This window comes from Bos javanicus, chromosome 21, assembly GCF_032452875.1.
Source record: "Bos javanicus breed banteng chromosome 21, ARS-OSU_banteng_1.0, whole genome shotgun sequence".
In the NCBI taxonomy this organism is placed as follows: Eukaryota; Metazoa; Chordata; class Mammalia; order Artiodactyla; family Bovidae; genus Bos; species Bos javanicus.
Genome location: NC_083888.1, coordinates 54,399,050 through 54,419,967, shown reverse-complemented (window position 1 = coordinate 54,419,967; position 20,918 = coordinate 54,399,050). Strand labels below are relative to the sequence as shown.

The window sequence follows — 20,918 nt, the reverse complement described above, 5'->3', positions numbered from 1 at the left end:
TTTTATTGCTCCCAGCCCTTCACCTTGGGGTGATGAGAAAGTCACTCTTATTTTTCAAAGAGGCCCTGTTAATTATAGTACAGGCCTGTGCATAGCATAGTCCCTACACACTATCTTACACTAAATACAAAAATTAACTCAAATGGTTAAAGACTTGGACATAAGACCTGAAACCATATAACTTCTAGAAGAAAACAAGCAGTAAGCTCCTTGGTACTGGTCTTGACAATGATTTTTTTTTGGATTTGACACCAAAAGAAAAGGCAACAGAAGGAAAAATAAACAAGTGGGACTATATCAAACTAAAAAGCTTTTGCACAGCAAAGAAAACCATCAAGAAAATGAAAAAGCAACCTACAGAATAGGAGAAAACACTTATAAATCATATACCTGATAAAGGGTCAATTTCCAAAATATATGAATAACTCAGCTCAATTGTGAAACAATATGATTTTTAAATCAGCAGAAAAACTGAATAGACATTTTCTAAAGACAAAGAAATGGCTGATGAATATAGGGAAAAGTACTCAACATCACTAATCCTTAGAGAAATGAAAATTTAGAATTCCTCATGGTGGCGGCGGCTGGTTGGGTGCGGCGCTGTAGTGACTAATCTGCTGCTAGCCTGGTGGCTGAGCGTCGAGCTCCAGCCCGGCCTCCGAGGGCCCCTCGGGCTCCGCACCCTTGATGCTGCTCAGGTGCTGAGCCCACCCCGGCCAGTAATTTACGATGGTAAATTACTTCCTGGGCCAGAGCATGCTCCGGAGTTCCTGGGACCAAGTGTTCGCTACCTTTTGGCAGCGGTACCCGAATCCCTATAGCGAACACGTCTTGACGGAAGACATAGTGCACCGAGAGGTGACCTCTGACCAGAAGCTCCTGTCCCGATGACTCCTGACCAAGACGAACAGGATGCCCGCTGGGCTGAGCGACTGTTTCCTGCCAATGTTGCTCACTCAGTGTACATCCTGGAGGATTCTATTGTGGACCCACAAAACCAGACCATGACCACCTTCACCTGGTACATCAACCACGCCCGGCTGATGGTGGTGGAGGAACGATGTGTTTACCGTGTGAACTCTGATAACAGCAGCTGGACCGAAATCCGCCAGGAAGCCTGGGTCTCCTCTAGCTTATTTGCGTCTCCAGAGCTGTCCAGGAATTTGGTCTCACGCGGTTCAAAAGCAACGTGACCAAGACTATTGAAAGGTTTTGAATACATCTTGGCCAAGCTGCAAGGTGAGGCCCCTCCCAAAACCCTTGTTGAAACAGCCAAGGAAGCCAAGGAGAAGGCCAAGGACCTTGCCAGCAAGGCAGCCACGAAGCAGCAGCAGCAGTTCGTGTAGCCAGCTCAGGCCCGGAAGCAGCATCCTAGCAGACTACCAGCTCAGTCCCTGTGCCCTCTCCTCCTGTACTTTATTATTAAAAGCCAGCTTCTAGCCCTCTCAACTGTCTGGGTGGTGGGCTGAGGGTAGGTGCCCTGTTTGGCATCTCTAGTACAGCCGGCTGGTTACCCATGTCTGAGCCAGGCCTCCTTACCCCTGCATCGGGTGGCTGAGGACAGAGGCACAGTGACTTGCCCACGGTCACTGCATCCAGGTGAAGTGGTCGTAAATGCTAGACTGTAAGCTCCATGAGGGCAGGGACTGTTGTTTTATCCTCTGATGTGTTCCAAGTATCTGAAACAAAATCTTGAGTGTAACAGGCACTCAATAAATACTTGTTGAATTCAATTGGAAAAAAAAAAAAAAGGAATGAAAATTTAGACCACAGTGAGCTATCACGCCACTTATGTTAGAAAGATTGTCATGGGACTTCCCTGGTGGTCCAGTGGTTAAGACTGTGTGTTTCCACTGCAGAAGGCACAAGTTCAATCCCTGGCTGGGGAATTAAGATCCCACAAGCCGTATAGTGCAGCCAAAAAAAGAAAAGAATGAATGATTGTCATAAAAAAAGGTAAGAGATAACAAGTGTTGTGGAGAAGGAAATGGCAACCCACTCCAGTATTCTTGCCTGGAGAATTCCATAGACAGAGGAGCCTGGCGGGTTATGGTCCACAGGGTCGCAAGAGTTGGATGTGATTGAGTGACTAACACAACATACTAACAAGTGTTGACAAGGATGTGGAGAAAGGAGAACCCTTGTGCACTCTTGGTGGGAATGAAAATTGGTACAGCCACTATAGAAAACTATGGAGTTTTCTCAAAAATTTAAAATTAGAACTAGGGTATGATCCAGCAATTCCACTGTTGGGTATTTAACCCAATAAAAAGAAAACTAAGATATTTGTACCCCCATGTTCATTGCAGCATTATTTGCAACAGCCAAGGCATGAAAAGAATGTAAGTGTCCACTGATGGATGAACCGATAAAGAAAATATATATATATATTTATACATATATATATACACACACACACACACAATGGAGTATTATTCAGCTGTGAAAGAGAAGGCTATCTTGCCATTTGCAACATGGGTGGAGCTGAAGGGCATTATGCTAAGTGAAATGTCAGACAGAGGAAGACAAACACTGCATAGTCTCACAATTAATAATGAAATTTTAAAAATTTAAACTCATAGACACACAGAACAGGTTGGTGGTTGCCAGAGGCATGGGTTAGGTTTGGGCAAATGGAAGAAGGTAGTCAAAAGGTATAAACTTTAAGTTATAAAATAAAGACGTCCTGTGGGTGTAATGTACAACATGATGACTATGGTTAAAAATATTGAATTGTATATTTAAAAGTTGTTAAGAAGGTAGATCTTACAAGTTCTCATTGCAAGAAAAACAAAATTGTTTCTATCTGTCTTAATGGATGTTAATTAGAGTGTGGTGATCAGTTCACAATACATACAAACTCAAATCACTACGTTGTGTACTTGAAACTAATATAATTTTGTTGTTGTTCAGTTGCCCATTCATATCCGACTCTTTGCGACCCCATGGACTGCAGCATGCCAGGCCTCTCTGTCCCTCACCATCTCCTGAAGTTTGCCCAAGTTCATGTCCATGGCAATGGTGATGCCATCCAGCCATCTCATCCTCTGATGCCCTCTTCTTCTGCCCTCAATCTTTTATATACTAATATAACATTGTTAATTATATCTGAGTTTTAAAAAAAATTAAGCCTTTGAGCCAAAGTGTGTTCTTCCCATGGCCAACATCATGGAGTTCAGGACCTGCCCATTTTGGCCAACCTGAGATCTCCTCTGATAGGTTACCCCAAAACTCCCTATTGTGTTAGCCAACACTTTGTCAATCTGTATTGCACTCTTTAGCTCCCTTTGCCCAGTTCTACCTCCTTCTCCCTTTTTCTTTCACAAATGTCTGATCTGCATCAAAGCTTGATGATTTTCCAGGCCCATTTCTTTTTCCTCCCCCTTAAACTTTCACAGGCTTTATCTTCCAATAAGTCTCTTGTACTCCATCTTACCATCAGCTTCCTACAAGACTCGAACTGGTACATCATCATAACATTTATTACAATTTGTAATGGTATGTTTATGTGTTTGTGTGTTGTCTCTATCAATCACATAACAATCTCCTTGGCAGTCTTTTTTTCTGAAGGGTCCTCCTCTAAGAAGCCTGGATAACCTCCCTGTTGACTCAGTCTTCATCCCTCCTTTCAGTCCACAAGATAGCAGTAGTTGCATAGTTGTGTCTTACACTGGGAACACAGGAGAGAGACTAAAACACTGTTGTGTCTTACACTGGGACACAGGAGAGAGAGACTAAAAGCACTGTTGTGTCTTACTTACACTGGGAACAAAGTTGAGAGAGAAGAAACTAAAATCCTAATTCAGGGCTACATCTTCCAAATGTAGGATTTATCAACTTGGCACTATTGACATTTTAGATTTAAGAATCCTTTGTAGTGGAAGAGCTGTCCTATGCACCATAGGATGTTTAGTCGCATTTCTGCCCTCTACTCACTAGCTGCCAGTGGCACCCTTCTAAGTTATGACATTATATTTACAGACATTGCCAAATGTCCCCTGGAGTGCAAAATTATCCTTGGCCTTGATGAAAGAGTGTCTTTTTTCTAATTCTTCTCAAAATGCTATTTGGTCAATTAGTATACAACTGGACCATAGTATATTAGCATGGTTCTGGGAATATTCTTCCAGACTAAGCAGATACAGATCTCTTGACCGCAATTTCCACACAACATAAGAATTCCCTCCTTTCTTGCTATGTCTGTGTTTTAGACCCTAAGTGGGTCCAGGTATTACAGATTGAGGACAGATCATCCCAGGTGCCTTGCTCTGACCATAAAGAGCCCACCTATCCTTGCAAACACAAACTTAAGAGGATACATCGAAGGCAGCATGTTGATGCTCCATTGGACAGATGAAGGTTGTCCCGTGGCCTATATACCTTCTCACTGCACTTTTATCCACAAAGTGTTATTCAGACTTCCTTGGAAAATTATTAGTCACTTACGTAATTTCTTGTTGCTGCTCACCCTGGAGCATGCTAGATTCTACTTACTTCTCAAACAGAAGTGGCTAATTTAAAAAATTACAGTCTGTAATTCTGAGTGTCTGCCCTTAATATTTAAAGGTTCCTGCTTTAGCTGAAAGTGTGAGCCATGGTTACCTTCATCATCAGGAACAGAAACCGTTCATGCCTCTATTTCAGAAGTTTTTAAATATGAATGCCCGTCTTTTCAAGGTCCCTCTATCCCACAAAGTGTATTTCATAGATTTCACTACACATATATTTCAAGTTTGGGTTGCCTGCCAAGTCCCTTCAGTTGTGTCCAAGTCTTTGAGACCTCACGGACTATACCACCAAGCGCCTCTGTCCATGCAGTTTTCCAGCCATGAATACTGGAGTGGGCTGCCATGCCCTCCTCCAAGGGATCTTCCCAACCCAGAGATTGAACCCACGTTTCTTACATCTCCTGAATTGGCAGGCGGGTTCTTTACCACTAGCGCCACCCTGTTTTTCCTATAAATTTGGTGCAAACCCATGTCCAGCCATGTTCTCATTATGCTGCACAGTCAGAAATTTCTGTGCAGACCTGCTTCTCTCCTCCCACCCCCAACTGGTTTCTTTTCCTTACTTGCATTCATTCGATGTTTTAAAAGTGTATTTTAGATTCTGAATATTCGATGAGCACAAGATTTATGGATACATGATTTAGAGGGAATCTCAAACGTGACTTTAAAAAATTAACCCATAACAACTATTTCCCGTCCGGTCTTATGGACAAATGCGATACATGATTCTTAGGATGTTGAGAATTTTCTTGGATGAGGCAAAAAACAAACTCTCCTGTCCCAAATGTTGACTTGGTGGGGAGGGGGGCGGAGTCCATGGAGAGAACACGCAGGACGGGAGGTGGAACGGATTTAAGGCTGAAAACTCGAGTTACTCCTCTGGCACCTCCCCCTCCAAGACTGAAACAAGGGACTCTACACAGTTTCCAGCCCGCAACGCGTCGTGCCGGGGCGCTGAGCCTAAGGAAGCAGGGCTAAGTCTGAACGCGACTGTAACAAACTGCATCGCAACCTAGCAGTCAAGATGAATGCTTTTAGGGTTCGAGATGATTAGGTTAAAAAGTTTAACTATTGCAACTATAACTCTGCATTTAGTTCACTATCCCCTCAAGAACAAAACGTTCCTTCTCGGCCTCAAATATCTGACGGCCAGAGAAAACTTAAAAGCTCTCTTAAACATATACAGAAAGCTAATTCCTCACGCTTGAAAGCAACAAATAACCAAAAGCTATTACCGTCCTCACACAGAGAAAGAGTAGCGAGAAGGACCAAACTTTTAAAATGCGCAGTAGCGCGTCTGACGTAGGCCTTCCTGCCGCAGAGCATTTCGGGAAGAGCCGCGAAACGCGAAGCTGGCGCTCCTCTGAAGAAGAAACAAAGTCCAAGGACGACTAGAGTTGCCTGCCCGGTACCTGTCGCAGCTTGGGGTTACTCAGTTTTTGTGGAAACAGCATTGCCCACGCGGAGCGGGAAGCGCCCCCAGGCTTCCGGGTCCCAGAGAGACGCACGGTGACGCAATTCCTGAGCGCGCCAATCCCGAGCTGGCTGGGAGGGCGGGCTCTTCAAATTTGAATTCCCTAATAGTTCTCGTGTTAGGGAATCTCGCGGAGAAGGTGAGCATCCTCTGGGGTTCGGCCGCTCAGGGGTGGGGCCGACTTGGGCCAGCGGCGCGATCTTAGGGCGCCCAGGTTCTCCGCTGTCCCGAAGCCGAGCTCAGACTGCTGCCGTCTCGCCCGGCCAGGCTCTTCACCCAAGGTACGGCCCCGACCCTCTACCCTAGCTTCTGCCTCCGGTCCCTCTGGCGCCGCGAGTCCCAGCGCTTCAGCTTTCTGGGCTCTCTCGGACTTTTTGTACGTTTCTGTCTTTGGCTGCGGTATCACGACCACTCTTTCGTTCGGTGTGTATTTGTTGCGTGTCTACTGTATTTATCAAGAGAGCAGACCTCTTTCCCTCTGATTTCGTTTCAGTGGTGAGCGCTCTAGGCTTTTGTTCTAAAATCACTTCTAGAAAAAAAAATTAGATTACCAAGTAGGAATATCGTGTGCGTCACTGTCCGATTCTTCATCTTGGAACCCAGGATCCACAGAGCTAAAGAAACAATTTATCCATCTAGCTTGTGTTTCTTCTAGTTAAATTACATATTGCAAACATTTTCTGATGTAAATAAAATTATTTAGGAAACGGGAGGCCCCTTCATCCCTCTCTACAAAGATAAGTGCTATTTACAATTTTAACAATATCTTAATTCCAGATATTTTCCCCCTTTGCGTGTACTTTTTTTTTTTTTTTAACAAATTCAATTGTACGTCCTGTTCTGCTGCTTTTTAAATTTAGTATATTCCAGCTACTTTCTATGTCAGAGTGTGTATGTGTGTGTCTGTATGTATATTTTTTTACTGAATACATAGAATTCAGTTATATGGATGACAAAAGCAGAATTTTGTCCCGTATTGATAGACGTCTAGGTTGTTTCTAGTTAACCCGGTGCTTTAGTGGACAGCGGAATTTTGGTAGCCATCTAGATTGTTTTTAATTAGTTTAGTACTTCCGTGAACATCCTTGTATAGGGCCTGTTTAAGAACTTAGGCTTTGAAATCAGATAGACTGCGGTCCTGCTCTTGTCAGTGGGACCTTGGACTGGTTATTTAACCACTTTATGCCTTAGTTTTCTCATCTTCAAAATGGGGATAATAACAGTACTTAACTCTTATGAATTGCTCTAAGATTAAGTAGTGTCTGACATAGATGCAGTAGATGTTGAATATTATTACCACATGTATTTGCATTCTTATGTGGATGTAGGAAAAATTTTAAGTGGAATTTATTGATCAATGGCATGCACACCTATATTTTGAAATTAACCTTTACCAATCTGATAAACATAAGAAGTCTCACTGTTTTAATTTGCATTTCTTCATTTATTAGTAAAATAGAGGGTCGTTTTGACTCATTTATGGGCCATTTGTATTCTATTAAATGCCTTTCATGTCCTTTGGCCATTTTTAATGTTGATCATTTCTTTAAATTGATTCATTTGGTTTCTTTGAATGTTTGGCCAAAAAGTTCCTTTGGTTTTTATAAATGAAAGACCTTTTTCATTTTCACCAAGAATTTTATTGAACAGCATATTCACTGTTTTATTCCACTACCTTCTGCCGTTTTTCAGGCAACTTCATAATTCCATCTTCCCAAAACTTTTTATCTTTTTGAGCAAAGAACTCTTCCACGTGCCATTTATAGTCCTCCAGGAGACTGAAATTTTTTTCATTAAGAGAATTTTGTAAAGACTGAAATAAATGGGAATTTGAAGATGCATTGTCTGGTGAATATGGCAAATGAATCAGAACTTCCCAGACAAGTTGTTAACAGTTTTTGACTGGCCATCAAAGAAACACAGAGGCTTGTGTTACCCTGATGGAAGAGTATGTGTTTTCTGTTGACTAATTCCTGACGCTTTTTGTTAAGTGCTGGTTTTAGTTGGTCTAATTGGGAGCAGTTCTTTGAGCTCATAATAGGGGACTCCTTTCCAATCCCACCACATACACATCACCTTTGGACAAAGACTAGCCTTTGGTATGGTTGGTGGTGGTTCATTTCACTTGCCCCATGATCTCTTCCATTCCACTTGCCCCATGATCTCTTCCATTCCACATTATTGTACAGTATTCATTTTTCATCACACGTCACAATTTGTTTTAAAAATGGAATGTTTTTGTTACAGTTCAGAGAATCACATGCAGAAATACAGTCAAGAAGTGTATTATGTGGAACTTATGTGGAACCCAAACATCAAAGGGATTAACATAACCAAACTGGTGCAAAAGATTTTCAGTGCTTGATTTGGGTATTTTGAGTATGTCGGCTATCTCCCACATGGCATAATGTTGATTGTTCTCAATTAATGTCTTAATTTGGTCGCTATCCACTTCAAATGATTATTGCACCAGGGGGCATTGTCCCACAAGAAATCTCCAGCACAAAATTTTGCAAACCACTTTTGATAGGGTTGATGTTTGATCAGTCACAGTAGCTTCTCCATACACTGCACAAATCTTTTTTTTTTTTTGCAGTTCAGTTGTGTTTCCACCCTTCTTGAAATAATAAAGCATAATATGCCAAAAATATGACCTTTTTCTTCAGTTTTAATATTAAAATGGCTACACACAAGTTCACTAATCTTTTTTTTTTAATGCATTGTGAATGACAGCTGTCACAATACAATCTGACAGAACTGTTTTGAATAAAGTTAAAGACAAATAAGCTCTACTAGAACCACCTTATGGGAAAAACCAAACAAATTCTTTGGCCAGCTCAATATATTGTGTGCTGCACTTTTTTCCAAGTATATCATTTGTCAGTTAACTTACTATTCCTCTCATTTTTTTCCCAACTCTATCTCCCAGTGTTGGTTAGTGTGCCTTGGGAGTTTTGACCATTCCATTAGAATTATTATTAATATTACTACCGTAACAGTAAATTCCTAGAACTTTTTATGTCTTAATTCAGTATTATATCCATGATAACAGTTGTTTAGCTTTCTAGATACTCTAGATACTCATAGCTACTTTTTCATACTCATAGCTAGTTTTCCCATGCCCGAGTCTTTATTTTGAATAAATAGCAATTTTTCCTAGTATATCAGCATGTCAGTTTTCAGAGTAAATTTTAAGTATTAGATTTTTCAAATAGTTTGAAGCATTTAATGAAGGCACAAGCACACCATTTTAGAATTCACCTTGTCTTCTCCAGTCCTAGAAGGAACCTAAATAGGAAGGAAATCTAAAAAAGAATGAATATATGTATACGTATAACTGATTCACTTGGCAGAAACTAATACAACTTTGTAAGGCAAGTATATGCCAATAAAAACAATTAAAAATAAATAAATTGCATGCTTTTCCTAGTAGCATCCTTCTAGGAATGTTAATCACCCCTTTGTCCAGCATATCCCATGCACTAGTCACTTAGCAGTCCTCTCAGTTATCAGATGGACTGTTGAAGTATCATTGTGCTTGTGTTCAGGTAACCCTAATTTTACTTAATAATTGTCCTAAATCACAAGAGTAGTGCTGCTGGCAATTTGGGTATGCCAAAGAAAAGTTGTAAAGTGCTTCCTTTAAGTGAAAAGGTGAAAGCTCTTGACTTAATAAGGAAAAAAATCGTATGCTGAGATTGCTAAGGTCTGGATAAAAATGAGTCTATTTGTGAAGAAGGAAAAAGAAATGCATGCAGGTTTTGCTGTTGACCCCCAAAACTGCAAAAGTTACAGCCACCGTGCATGATAAATGCTTAGTGAAGTGGAAAAGGCATTGAATTTGTGTTTTGAGTGAGGTGACATTCACATAACTTTTATTACAGTATATTGTTATAATTGTTTTGCTATTGTTAATTTCTTACGGTGCCTGATTTACAAATTAAACTTTACCATAGGTATGTATGTAAAGGGAAAAACATAGTCTATATAGGCTCTGGCACTATCCATAATTTCAGGCATTGACTGGTGGTCTTGGAATGTATCTCCCTGGGAGAAGGTGGCTGGGGGAGAGGAGAAACTATTGTACTACAGATTGGTCTGTTCTTATTTCTGCTAACTTATTAGCAGTTTATACTTACTGTTGAGCATTTCATTAGGTTCTAAAGAAATGAGATCGTGTAAACCTGTGCATACTTTGCCCTCTCTCCATGCAGTTGTCCCAATTTATTCATTTTTGGTTTTGAGAATGTAAACTGAATGGCCAGTGAGCACTGAAACTCCAAGCACAGGATTCCTGTCATTAATGTCTTGCCAAATGCATGAATATATGCTCTAATACATATTCGCTGAATTCTTGGGTTTTGTATCATTCCTAAGATACTGGGTATCTTTGTCAGCTCTTGTTATTGAGGAATATTTCCTTTTTTTCTCTTATAAAATATCAAATAAAATGGTAGTTTGTATATGCATTTTTAACTTGTATATTTATTTCTCGCAGAAGTTACTGTAGATAAAGATACTTCATGTCTTTGGTCTGAATGAATTTATATTTTCTGAAATACATTTCTTATGTTTATGTGATCAAAGACGGATTGGAATAGTTATAAATTCAGTGATAAGAGATGCTGTAAATCTAGACTTATAAGTTCTAAGCTCCTTTAGGTTAAAATATTGTATTAATTTACCAGGTATAGCAGATGAAACATACATGCAACTGTATGTTTCATCACCTAGAAATTCCTAGGTGTGGGAAATAAAATTTATATGTAAGAAACAAGCTAAAACAAGTCTAAGACTGTGTGTGCCCAAGTACATGATTTCCTCTAAAAATTCTAAGCAGCAGTAAATGTTTAGAAAATTATAATGAATATAATTTACTTTTGATTTCAGGTCTTTTTTTTTTTTTACGTAAAATTTCATATTAAAAAGTTCTGCAGCATAACAGAAATCAGGATTGGAGATTATTAACTTAAAAATTGAATGGATTTTTAACCTTCATTAGGATATGTCATGTAGCTGCTGCCTTAAAATTTAAGTTCCTAAAAGGAAAAACCATATTTGTGAAATTTAATCTTTTCATAACTTAATTTATTGCCATGTGCAGCTGTCATTTAATGTTTTTTGATGCAAATATTAGATTGGAACCTCCAGGACTTGAGGTTCAAGTAAATTTCAAAAACAAATATTCAAAATTCTGCTCTTAGAGTGATGAAGTAGAAGACTTGGTGGAAGCTGCTTTTTAACAGAGAATAAATTTAAAAACCAAACTGTTTTATCACTAAAAAATAATAAATGAAACTTTAACAAAAATATAAAACCTTGGTCTGCTTTGTGAGGTATAGATTATCCAGTGTTGTTTTTTTCTGCACGGAAGCATGATAAAAGTTGATTTCACATTGAACTGCAGGTTCCTCTGGCCCCCTGCCGAAGGTCTATCCTGAAAATTGTGTTTAAGTGAATTTTCTGTTAGAGGGAATTTGTTGCTTCTGTTTATCAAGATGATTGCAACATCTTTGAAACACCCAGGAATTCACCTGTCTTCAGAGACATCTTCTCAAAGGAGAAATGTGCCCATGCACGCGATCTTTTTTGACAGCATTCCTTCAGGCACACTTACTCCTGTAAAAGATTTGGTGAAATATCAGATATCCTCTTTAAAACTGAATAATCATAAAAAGAGTCAGTTTGTAGAAATGGCAGTTTTTAATAATAAAAATGTATTGCAGTCTACCTTGCTAGCAGAGGCTACCACCTCTAACAGTTCTCTTGATATCAGTGCTATAAAACCCAACAAGGATGAATTTAAAAATAAAGAAAGCTATGAATCACCAGGAAAAATATTTCAAAGAATGAAAGAAAAAGTACTACGCAACAAGCAAGAACAAGCATCAAGAAACAGTTTTTTGGAACCAACACAAAATGAAAGTTTCGCTCCTAATGGAGCTGAGGAAAGAATATTACAGCATACCTACCTCTGTGAAGAAAAGGAAAACAACAGATCATTCCAGCCAGAAAACCGCTCACTAAGAGGTTAGTTTTATTATGTGTTGGCTAAAAAGCTGTAACGTGTTTAGTGTTTATTGTGTCTGACGCTTTTAGGTGCTCAGGGAACAGCAGTGAGCAAAATGAACAAAAATCTCTGTCCTCTCGAAGCTAGTTTACATTCAGGTGGTGGCAGACGGATCATTAAATAAGTATTTTATAGAATATAATAGAAATGATCTGGAAAGAGAAAGCAGAGTACGCATGATGGGGAGAGTTGGAGCAGGTTTTAAATTTTCATGGGGTGGTCAGTGTTTCAATGAGAAGGTGGTATTTGAGCCAAAAAAACATAAGGAAGTGACAGATACAGATAGATATCTTGCGGCTGGTACAAGTGCCCTGAAATAGAAGCATGCAGACTAGCTAGGAGATAACCAAGGAGTGAGTGGGCAGCTGGGGAGGAGGGGATAAGTAAGGAGAGGGTCAGATAATGTGTCTTTTAGGAGGGTCCTATTAGGGCCTTATAGGTAAATATAAGGATTTGGGTTTTTATTGTGAGCAAATTAAGGAGCCACTAGAGGGTTTTGAGCAGAGGAATGTCACAGTCTGACTTAAATTTTAAAAGTATCACTCTAGCTGTTAATTTGCAATAGTTATTTTAGTATTCCAGGTGAGAGATGGCATTGGCTTGGTCAGGTGGCAGTGGAGATAATAAAGAGTGCTGAATTCCATATAGATTTTGGTTTTGGAGGGGGGAGGGGGGTTGTTAATTTGTTTTAATATTTTATTTATTTATTTGGCTGCACAGGGTCTTAATTGTGGCACATGTGATCTTTTAGTTGTGGCATGTGGGATCTAGTTCCCTGAGCAGGGATCAAACCCAGGCCCCCTGCGTTGGGAGTGCGTGGAATCTTAGCCACTGGACCACCAAGGACGTCCCTGCACATAAATGTTGAGAGATGGGAGTGTGGAATATAAGAGAGTTATAAAGGGTGACCTGGGTGATTGGTTTGGTTTGGAGTTTTTTTTTTGCTCAAGCAACTGGAAGGATGGAGCAATTTAACTGTAGTGGGGCAGACAGAGGTGGAATAGTTTTGAGGACTCAGTAATTATGTTTCTTGTCATGTCAATTTTGATATGTCTGTTAAAAATTGAAGTGTAGATGTGAATTAGGCTGTTGAAAAAAATTAGTTGGAATTTAGGGAAGTGGCCTACCTGAGAGATACATTCGGAATTCTTAGCACCTAAATGGTATTTAAAGCTATAAGATTAGATGGGATCATCAAGGAGTAAGTATATTATACTTGAAAAAACTGTGTATATTGAAATGTTTTCAGAGAAAACATTTAAGGATAAGTTGTGGGTCACCCTGAAATTTAGAAGTTAGAATAAAGAGCAGAAAGTAGTGAAAGCCACTGAGAAGATGAGGAAGAAAAACCAGAATGGTAACTTCAGAAGCCAGTAATTGATAAAGATACTTTACGTGCATTATCTCATTTGCTCCTTTCAGCAAACACTATGGATTTATGCTCATTTAATATAGTCTAGGAAATGGAGATTTTAAATAAATTAACATCTGCTGGGTGTCTCACAGGTAGTAAGTGATAAGCTGAGAATTAAATACAGATATCTGTTAGAAAGCTCATGCTCTTAACTGCTACATAATAGATTGTGGGTATATTGTTGCATTTCAAAGACAGTGATGTATTTTGACACAAAAGCAGTTTTCTAAGGGAGTTTAGGATGGAGGTAGGTGAATATACAAATAATCTCATACAGTCTAAGAGAAAAGGGAGAAGCAAGAGAAATAATGTACATTATAGCATGTTTTATATGTAAACTGGGATTAGAGAGAGGAAGAAATAACTGCTTTGAGAATCTGCTGACTTCCTAGAAAATACACATATATACAAACACAGATTTTGTGTATAATTTCAGAGATCTTCTGGAGAGTCCCTACATGGATCCCTGAACTGAAATAATGGCCTGTGTTCTGTACCATGTTGTATATGACTGAATTATCTACTCATCTCTACTGCATTGCCCTGCCATTTCTAGTAGAATGATTTAAAGAAATAGAAACTTATCTTTTATGACATGTCATTATAATAAAATCTTTATATTGAGGTTTCTAAGGCCAAAGCAACATACATATTAAAGTATAATCACTACCAGTTTTTTCAAGTATAATATTTAAAATTAAACATATAATTCAGTTTTTCCTTCTCTGGTACAAATTTTAAGTCTATTACCTTCCCCTTTTATGTGAAAGAAACTCATTTCTATATTCAAGATACGAAACTTTAACTATCTAGGATGTAAAGCAGAATAAAATATAAGCAATGCTATTAGTTCCTGTTTGTCTAGTGATTAAGCCTACCAAATTTGTGTCTTTGAAGACCTGCTAAAGGGATGTCAAAGAAGTATAAATTATGACTTAGTCTGCTACTGAATCTCAACATTTCGATTTTTAAATCTGTTACAACTGTTCGTCCACATTTTAGAAATTTCCAGCAACCAGAAGCAAACAGAATTTTCAAGACAGGATGGCACTTGATATATGACCTTGACATATACATATCTGATTTGTGGCAGCACCAGAATTTTATTCTAGATCTCTAGGCTTCTAAGTCCAGTAGTATACTTGTGTCTAGAGCTGGCAGGTAATGTGGAGAAGTTTTTTAAAAATTCTTTCTCAGCATAATACAGGTATAGAGAATGCATTGAAGATATGAGAATAATAAAGGGCAAAAACTTAATATAACTGTCATATGTTAAAGTATACTCTGTTGGTCTGATCATTACTGAATTTAAGTCTTTATTCCAAGATTTTTAAAGGCATTTTTTTCCCTTATTGACTAATACAACTTCTTTCTTTAAAAAAAGAAAACTCAACCTCAGTCCAAGAAGTTCCTCTGGAATCATCAAATAATATTTTTGTGCCAGTCAAGCAAAAGATTACATATCAGCAGGAAAAGAAGGTGCCTCTGCACAATTTAACTTATGGTAAAGTGCTTTTTGTTTTGTTTTTAGTTTGTTATTTGAATGTATGGTTAAATGTTCTAGATAATTATTTTCCCTGTGTAGGCAATTAAAAGTTTAAAATTTTTCTGTTGTTCTCTTTTCATTTCATATTATCCATCTGTAAATTTTGTTTGGTTTTGTATTTTTTTGCAGAGCTTCCAGTTCTGAACCAAGAACATAAAAATGTTGCAGCTGCAAACAGGGCACTAACTAGAGCTCAGCTGGCTAGACAAATTCTTCACTCAAAGGAGAACACAGTTGCAACCAATAAATCCAAAAAGGACACATTTGTTTTAGAAGACACTGATTCTACCTGTGAAAAGTCCCCAAATACCACTGTTGCGACTCTTTGTGGTCCTGATGTTGAGAATGGTGGTCAGTTACTGGTTTCTGGTGATAGTAAGACTACAACAGAAGGCACTTCAAAGCAGGAAATTAAGGAAGGAAATGAGATAACAATGCACAGAGAGACTGATTTTCCAGGTTCCATGAATGATACTTGTAAAATCGTGCTTGCAACTCCACAGTTTCATATAACAATACCTCAGAGATCAAAAAGAAATGCCTGGACCCTTTCTCCAAGTATAAGCCAAACTATTACAAATGGAGTTAATATTAAGGTAGGAAAACTTTTAAGGCAGATAAATACTGTTTTCACCCTCATTCTTAAAGTGCATAAGCTCTTTTGCTCTCTCATTAACAGGTTCATTTTGGGTCTTTGTTAATATTTAGTGTAGAGGCAGTGTGGCCTAGTGAAATGAACAGTGGATAAAGTAAGAAGACCCAGGCGTGAAGTCTTATTTTGCTCTAATACTAGTTGCATAGTCTTCAGCTCCCTTTGGGGATGAATACTGAGGTATTCTTGTTCTTAAATTTTTTTTTTCCTGATTCTTGGTGTTCTATTAACAGAGCAATTAAAAGAGAAAGGAATTAGAGCATCTAAAGATTTTAGAAGTTTTACTGTTGTAACACTGGAGTAGGAAATGGCAACCCACTCCAGTATTCTTGCCTGGAGAATCTCATGGATAGAGGAGCTGTTCAGATGTTTGCTTTGGAATAGAATACTAAATATAGGTTACTAGCAATCACCTTTATAGTTTATAGGAAATTGAATGCAACTCCAAATCAACTTTTCAAAAAACAAATGCTCTAATTATATAGGGAGAAGAGTGATGGTGAAATGCATACTACTTAACTTGTTTTCTCTAAGTTATTGTGTCTTTTGTGGCTTTGGTATTTTAATGGATACCTCAAGATTTTAAGTGGCTTTTTCCCTTAGTGGTTAAGATATTTGATGTAAGAATATTTAAAGTATAATTGATTCTGGATTGTATTAATAGAACAAACTGCAGTACAAGTTCAGTCTCTGTCTCCATCTTTTGTTTAATTATGCATAAGAGTTTTTACCTTATTGCTATATAAAATAGAATGTGATTCTTATGTAGATGAACACTAAGGACTCATTTGGATTACTTGTATAAGTGTTTTCTTTTAATGCGAACTGATTTTGTAATGCATATGGTACAAGTAATATAAGAAGTAATATATGTTTCATTTTATGCTTTATCAGGTAGTCCAGCTACAGGAATGGATGATTAAAGTCATCAATAATAACACTGCTATATGTGTAGAAGGAAAACTGACGTAAGTATAACTTTTCAGTATTCTTTTAGTAAAATTTATAATGAGATATTTGTGTGTAAGAGCTTACAAGGAGATGCATGACAAATCGCATCTTGCTGTAAAACAAAGACTTTCTAACGAGGTTATAAACTGATGGCAGAAAAGTAAAATGAGTATGGCCATTTTGATTGTAGCTAGCTTTCTTGCTTTTCCAAGAAATTTGTTAACTCATATTTTTAAAATAGGGACAGCTCAAATGTGTATGAATAGTGCTTTATTTTTTCAGAGGTTCTATTAAGTGGGCTGGGATTATCTGCTTGATGATAATGATGCTTGTAGTTAACATTTACTACATGCATTTCAGTCCAGAGTCTCACGTCTAAATTGGGAAAACCAAAACCAGATATGTATTTACTGATTCAGAAAAGAAATCAAAATTATTTAACAGTGTGCCACACAGCTACATGTTAAGTAATCACTGGCACTTTATGGTTTTCCCTAAAATGAAAGCATCCTTTGGTAAGTGGACTTGCCTAGTTCTGCTACTCCGCTAGTTCCATTTCCTGCTCTTCAAAACCAATTTTCTTGGTGGTTAAAGAAAATGTAATAAAAGGTTGTAATAAAACAGTACACTGTATCACTGTTATAGATACTTACCTGAAAGTTTATGAGTATATAAAATCTGTCTTGCTCACCTTATTTCTTGCTTGCCTTGTACCCATTCATTTCCTTAATATCCAGAGGCAGCGCTGATTGCCTTTGTTGCAGTCCCATTACTACTGCTTACTGGCTGTATGACTTAGGCAAATTACTTCCGCTCTTTCAGTCTCATTTTCTTCATTTGTGTAATGAGGATAATAGCATGACCTACTTTTTGAATTATTTTGAGGGTTAAATCAGTTAATATTTATAAGACTTTGAGAACAGTGCTTGAGTACTGTTTAAATATTTGTTAAATAAAATAGTGAAAGTCACTCAGTTGTGTCCGACTCTTTGTGACCCCATGGACTATACAGTCCATGGAATTCTCTAGGCCAGAATACTGGTGTGGGTAGCCTTTCCCTTCTCTAGGGGATCTTCCCAACCCAGAGATCGATCGAACCCAGGTATCCCGCATTGCAAGCGCATTCTTTACCAGCTGAGCCAGAAGGGAAGCCCGAAAAAGAACAGAGGATGAGAATATTGTGTTAAAGTATAACATATGAATTTAATTCCATTTGACCAAACTAAATGATCTTAACTTTCTCATTTACTGTGCTTATATTTAGAATGTTTATTACTAATCTAATGACTCAGAATGTTCATTTATCTAATATATTTTAAAATTTTGTTTTCTCTATATTTATTCTTGGCTTCATGTAAAGAAATATAAAGAGTACATTTATGGGTCAGTAGCTTGATGCTGCAGTTTGTTTTTTCACAGTTGGAACCTCTTTTGGTACTTTCTAAAGAGGAAGGTAAAGACATTTGGCTATATGGTGAGGGGGAGAAAAAAACACAAGAGTAGAATAATTCAAACAATGTAACTGCATGAAAACTAACCCAGCATAGGCCCTGAGGAGAGTGACAGGGAAGTCATCCTTTGGCGGTTTAGCATCAGTTGAGACACAGTTGTGAGCTTTATTACCACAAGATATTTAGAGAATGCCTTGCTTTCTTGCTAATGAAACGTTTTATACTAACCGCATGGTTTGGCCACAGTGCAGTTTCTTGGTACTCAGGTTCACATTAGCCAAGAGGTTGAGTTCTGTTGCAGTGTTTGGCCCTCAAATGTTTTGTAATTAGATTAATAGCATTGTAGCTGGAGTACAAATTTATTCCTGTTACAAATTTATATACTTATATGTGTACATTGTGACTCTTGGTAAAATGTGAATATTTTGGCTTTAACTAAGCTTTTTTTCCTCCTAGAGACATTACCAACATATATTGGCACAGTAATGTAATTATAGAACGGATTAAGCACAACAAACTTAGAACTTTATCAGGCAACATTTATGTACTAAAAGGAATGATAGACCAAATTTCCATGAAAGAAGCAGGTAATGACTGTCATTACTAATCGGAAGAATTACTTTACTAAGTGAAATAATTAACCATGTTTCAAACAATATTTTTGCTTTTAGTTAGGTGCTTTAAAATTACATGTCAACACTAAAAATTAAAAAATACTGCCAAAATTATGTAAAACTATTCTATATGTTGATCCTTTATTATGATTTACTGTTATTGGACAGTTTAAGTCCAGTTATTTAAAAAATATTCAAATGAAATGTTCCTTATTTGTGAGGAACTGGCTATAAGAATATAATTTAGCTCCCTAATTCCTCTTTTGTTGAACCTGCCCAGCATAGCCCTAGTCCTGATACAGTCGTATTTTCTGTCTATGCCTAGTACACAGCTAATGTGACTAAAGAAAAACACACCTAGTAGTCGACTTTAAATCTGTGACTACCAGCAACAAATTGTGGTCTCTCAGTGCCACTTGGTATCCTACCGTGGGTCCCTAATCCATTCCTTCTCCCATCATCCTCAATGACTATTTTGTATTTCTTCATCTCTCCTACCTCCCTCTCAGCTTGGCGGGTAGGGGAACAAGGAGAAGACTTAAAGCAACGGGAACAATCAAAAGAGAACTTTTCTGCCACATCTCTCATCTGCTTGTATCTGTACCTGCTTTTATTGGGCAAGTCTCCCACGTTCCTGTCTGTGTCAACCTGTTTATACTTTAGTTCCTATCATCTTTTACTCAAAAATATCACTCTAGTAATTCTCCCTTCTATCAAAAAGAAAACCAAACCAAAACAAAAAAAACACTCTCTTTTGTGTAAAAAAATCAAGGTTGTTAGAATGTATTTGAATTTAAGAGGTCATTAACTTAAAATAATCATATATATATGTTACATATGAACCTCATGGTAATCACAAACCAAAAATCTATACTAGATAAACACACACACACACACACAAAAGAGAGAAAGGAATCCAAATGTAACACAAAAGATAGTCATCAAAAGAAGGAACAAAAAACTACAAACACAACCAGAAAACAATGAATAAAACAGCTATAACTACTTTAAATGTAACTTTTAAGTGTAAATGGAGCAAATGCTCCCAATCAAAAGACAGAGTGGCTGAATGGATACAAAAACAAAGAGACTCCTTTCAAATATAGAAATACAAGACAGAAAGTGAAGGGATGGAAAACCATGTAAATGGAAATGAAGCCAAGTTCAGTTTAGTCTCTCAGTCGTGTCTGACTCTTTGCGACCGCACGAATCGCAGCACTCCAGGCCTCCATGTCCATCACCAACTCCCGGAGTTCACTCAAACTCAGGTCCATCAAGTCGGTGATGCCGTCCAGCCATCTCATCCTCTGTCGTCTCCTTCTCCTCCTGCCCCCCAATCCCTCCCAGCATCAGGGTCTTTTCTAACGAGTCAACTCTTTGCATTAGGTGGCCAAAATACTGGAGTTTCAGCTTTAGCATCATTCCTTCCAAAGAACACCCAGGACTGATCTCCTTTAGAATGAACTGGTTGGATCTCCTTGTAGTTCAAGGGACTCTCAAGAGTCTTCTCCAACACCACAGTTCAAAAGCATCAATTCTTCGGCACTCAGCTTTCTTCACAGTCCAACTTTCACATCCATACATGACCACAGGAAAAACCATAGCCTTGACTAGACGGACCTTTGTTGGCAAAGTAATGTCTCTGCTTTTCAATATGCTATCTAGGTTGGTCATAACTTTCCTTCCAAGGAGTAAGTGTCTTAATTTCATGGCTGCAGTCACCATCTGCAGTGATTTTGGAGCCTAAAAAGATAAAGTCTGACACTGTTTCCACTGTTTCCCCATCTATTTCCCATGAAGTGAAGCCAAGTTAGCAATGCTTATATCAGACAAAACAGACTTTTAAACAAAGATTGTAATAGAACACGAAGAATATTACATAATGATAAAGGGATAAAAAGAAAAAGATATAACAATTGTAAATATATAGGCGCCCAACCTAGGAACACCTAAATACATAAATAACAAAGCTAAAGGTATCCCACTCCCTGAATTCAAGCTATGCTACTAAGCTACAGTAATCAAAACACTGTGATACTGGCACAAAAACAGCCACATAGATCAACTAAACAGAATAGAGACCCCAGAAGTGAACCTATGTGTATTTGGACAATTAATTTACAACAGAGGAGGTAATGGGGAATACAGTGGGGAAATGATGACGGCCTCTTCAATAGATGATGCTGGGAAAACTGGATAGCTGCATGCAAAAGAATCAGACTAGATTCCTCACACTGT

At 38.1% G+C, this 20,918-nt stretch overlaps 1 protein-coding gene and 1 pseudogene across 3 annotated transcripts in view; both read left to right on the top strand.

Annotated features, from left to right (window-relative positions):
* Positions 1–592: 592 nt before the first annotated feature.
* Positions 593–1,774, top strand: LOC133234467 (PRELI domain-containing protein 1, mitochondrial-like; annotated as a pseudogene).
* Positions 1,775–6,040: 4,266 nt separating this feature from the next.
* Positions 6,041–20,918, top strand: part of MIS18BP1 (MIS18 binding protein 1) — a 47,148-nt gene continuing 32,270 nt past the window's right edge. For 2 of the 3 annotated variants that reach the window (XM_061395016.1, XM_061395018.1), the window contains exons 1-6: positions 6,176–6,263; positions 11,390–12,012; positions 14,851–14,970; positions 15,142–15,608; positions 16,559–16,632; positions 18,523–18,653. In XM_061395016.1, the coding sequence (XP_061251000.1) occupies positions 11,481–12,012; positions 14,851–14,970; positions 15,142–15,608; positions 16,559–16,632; positions 18,523–18,653 (1,324 nt within the window). In that variant the 5' untranslated portion in view covers positions 6,176–6,263; positions 11,390–11,480. Of the gene's footprint in view, positions 6,122–6,175; positions 6,264–11,389; positions 12,013–14,850; positions 14,971–15,141; positions 15,609–16,558; positions 16,633–18,522; positions 18,654–20,918 lie in introns of those variants that run through there. The other variant, XM_061395017.1, reaches the window with a different exon arrangement.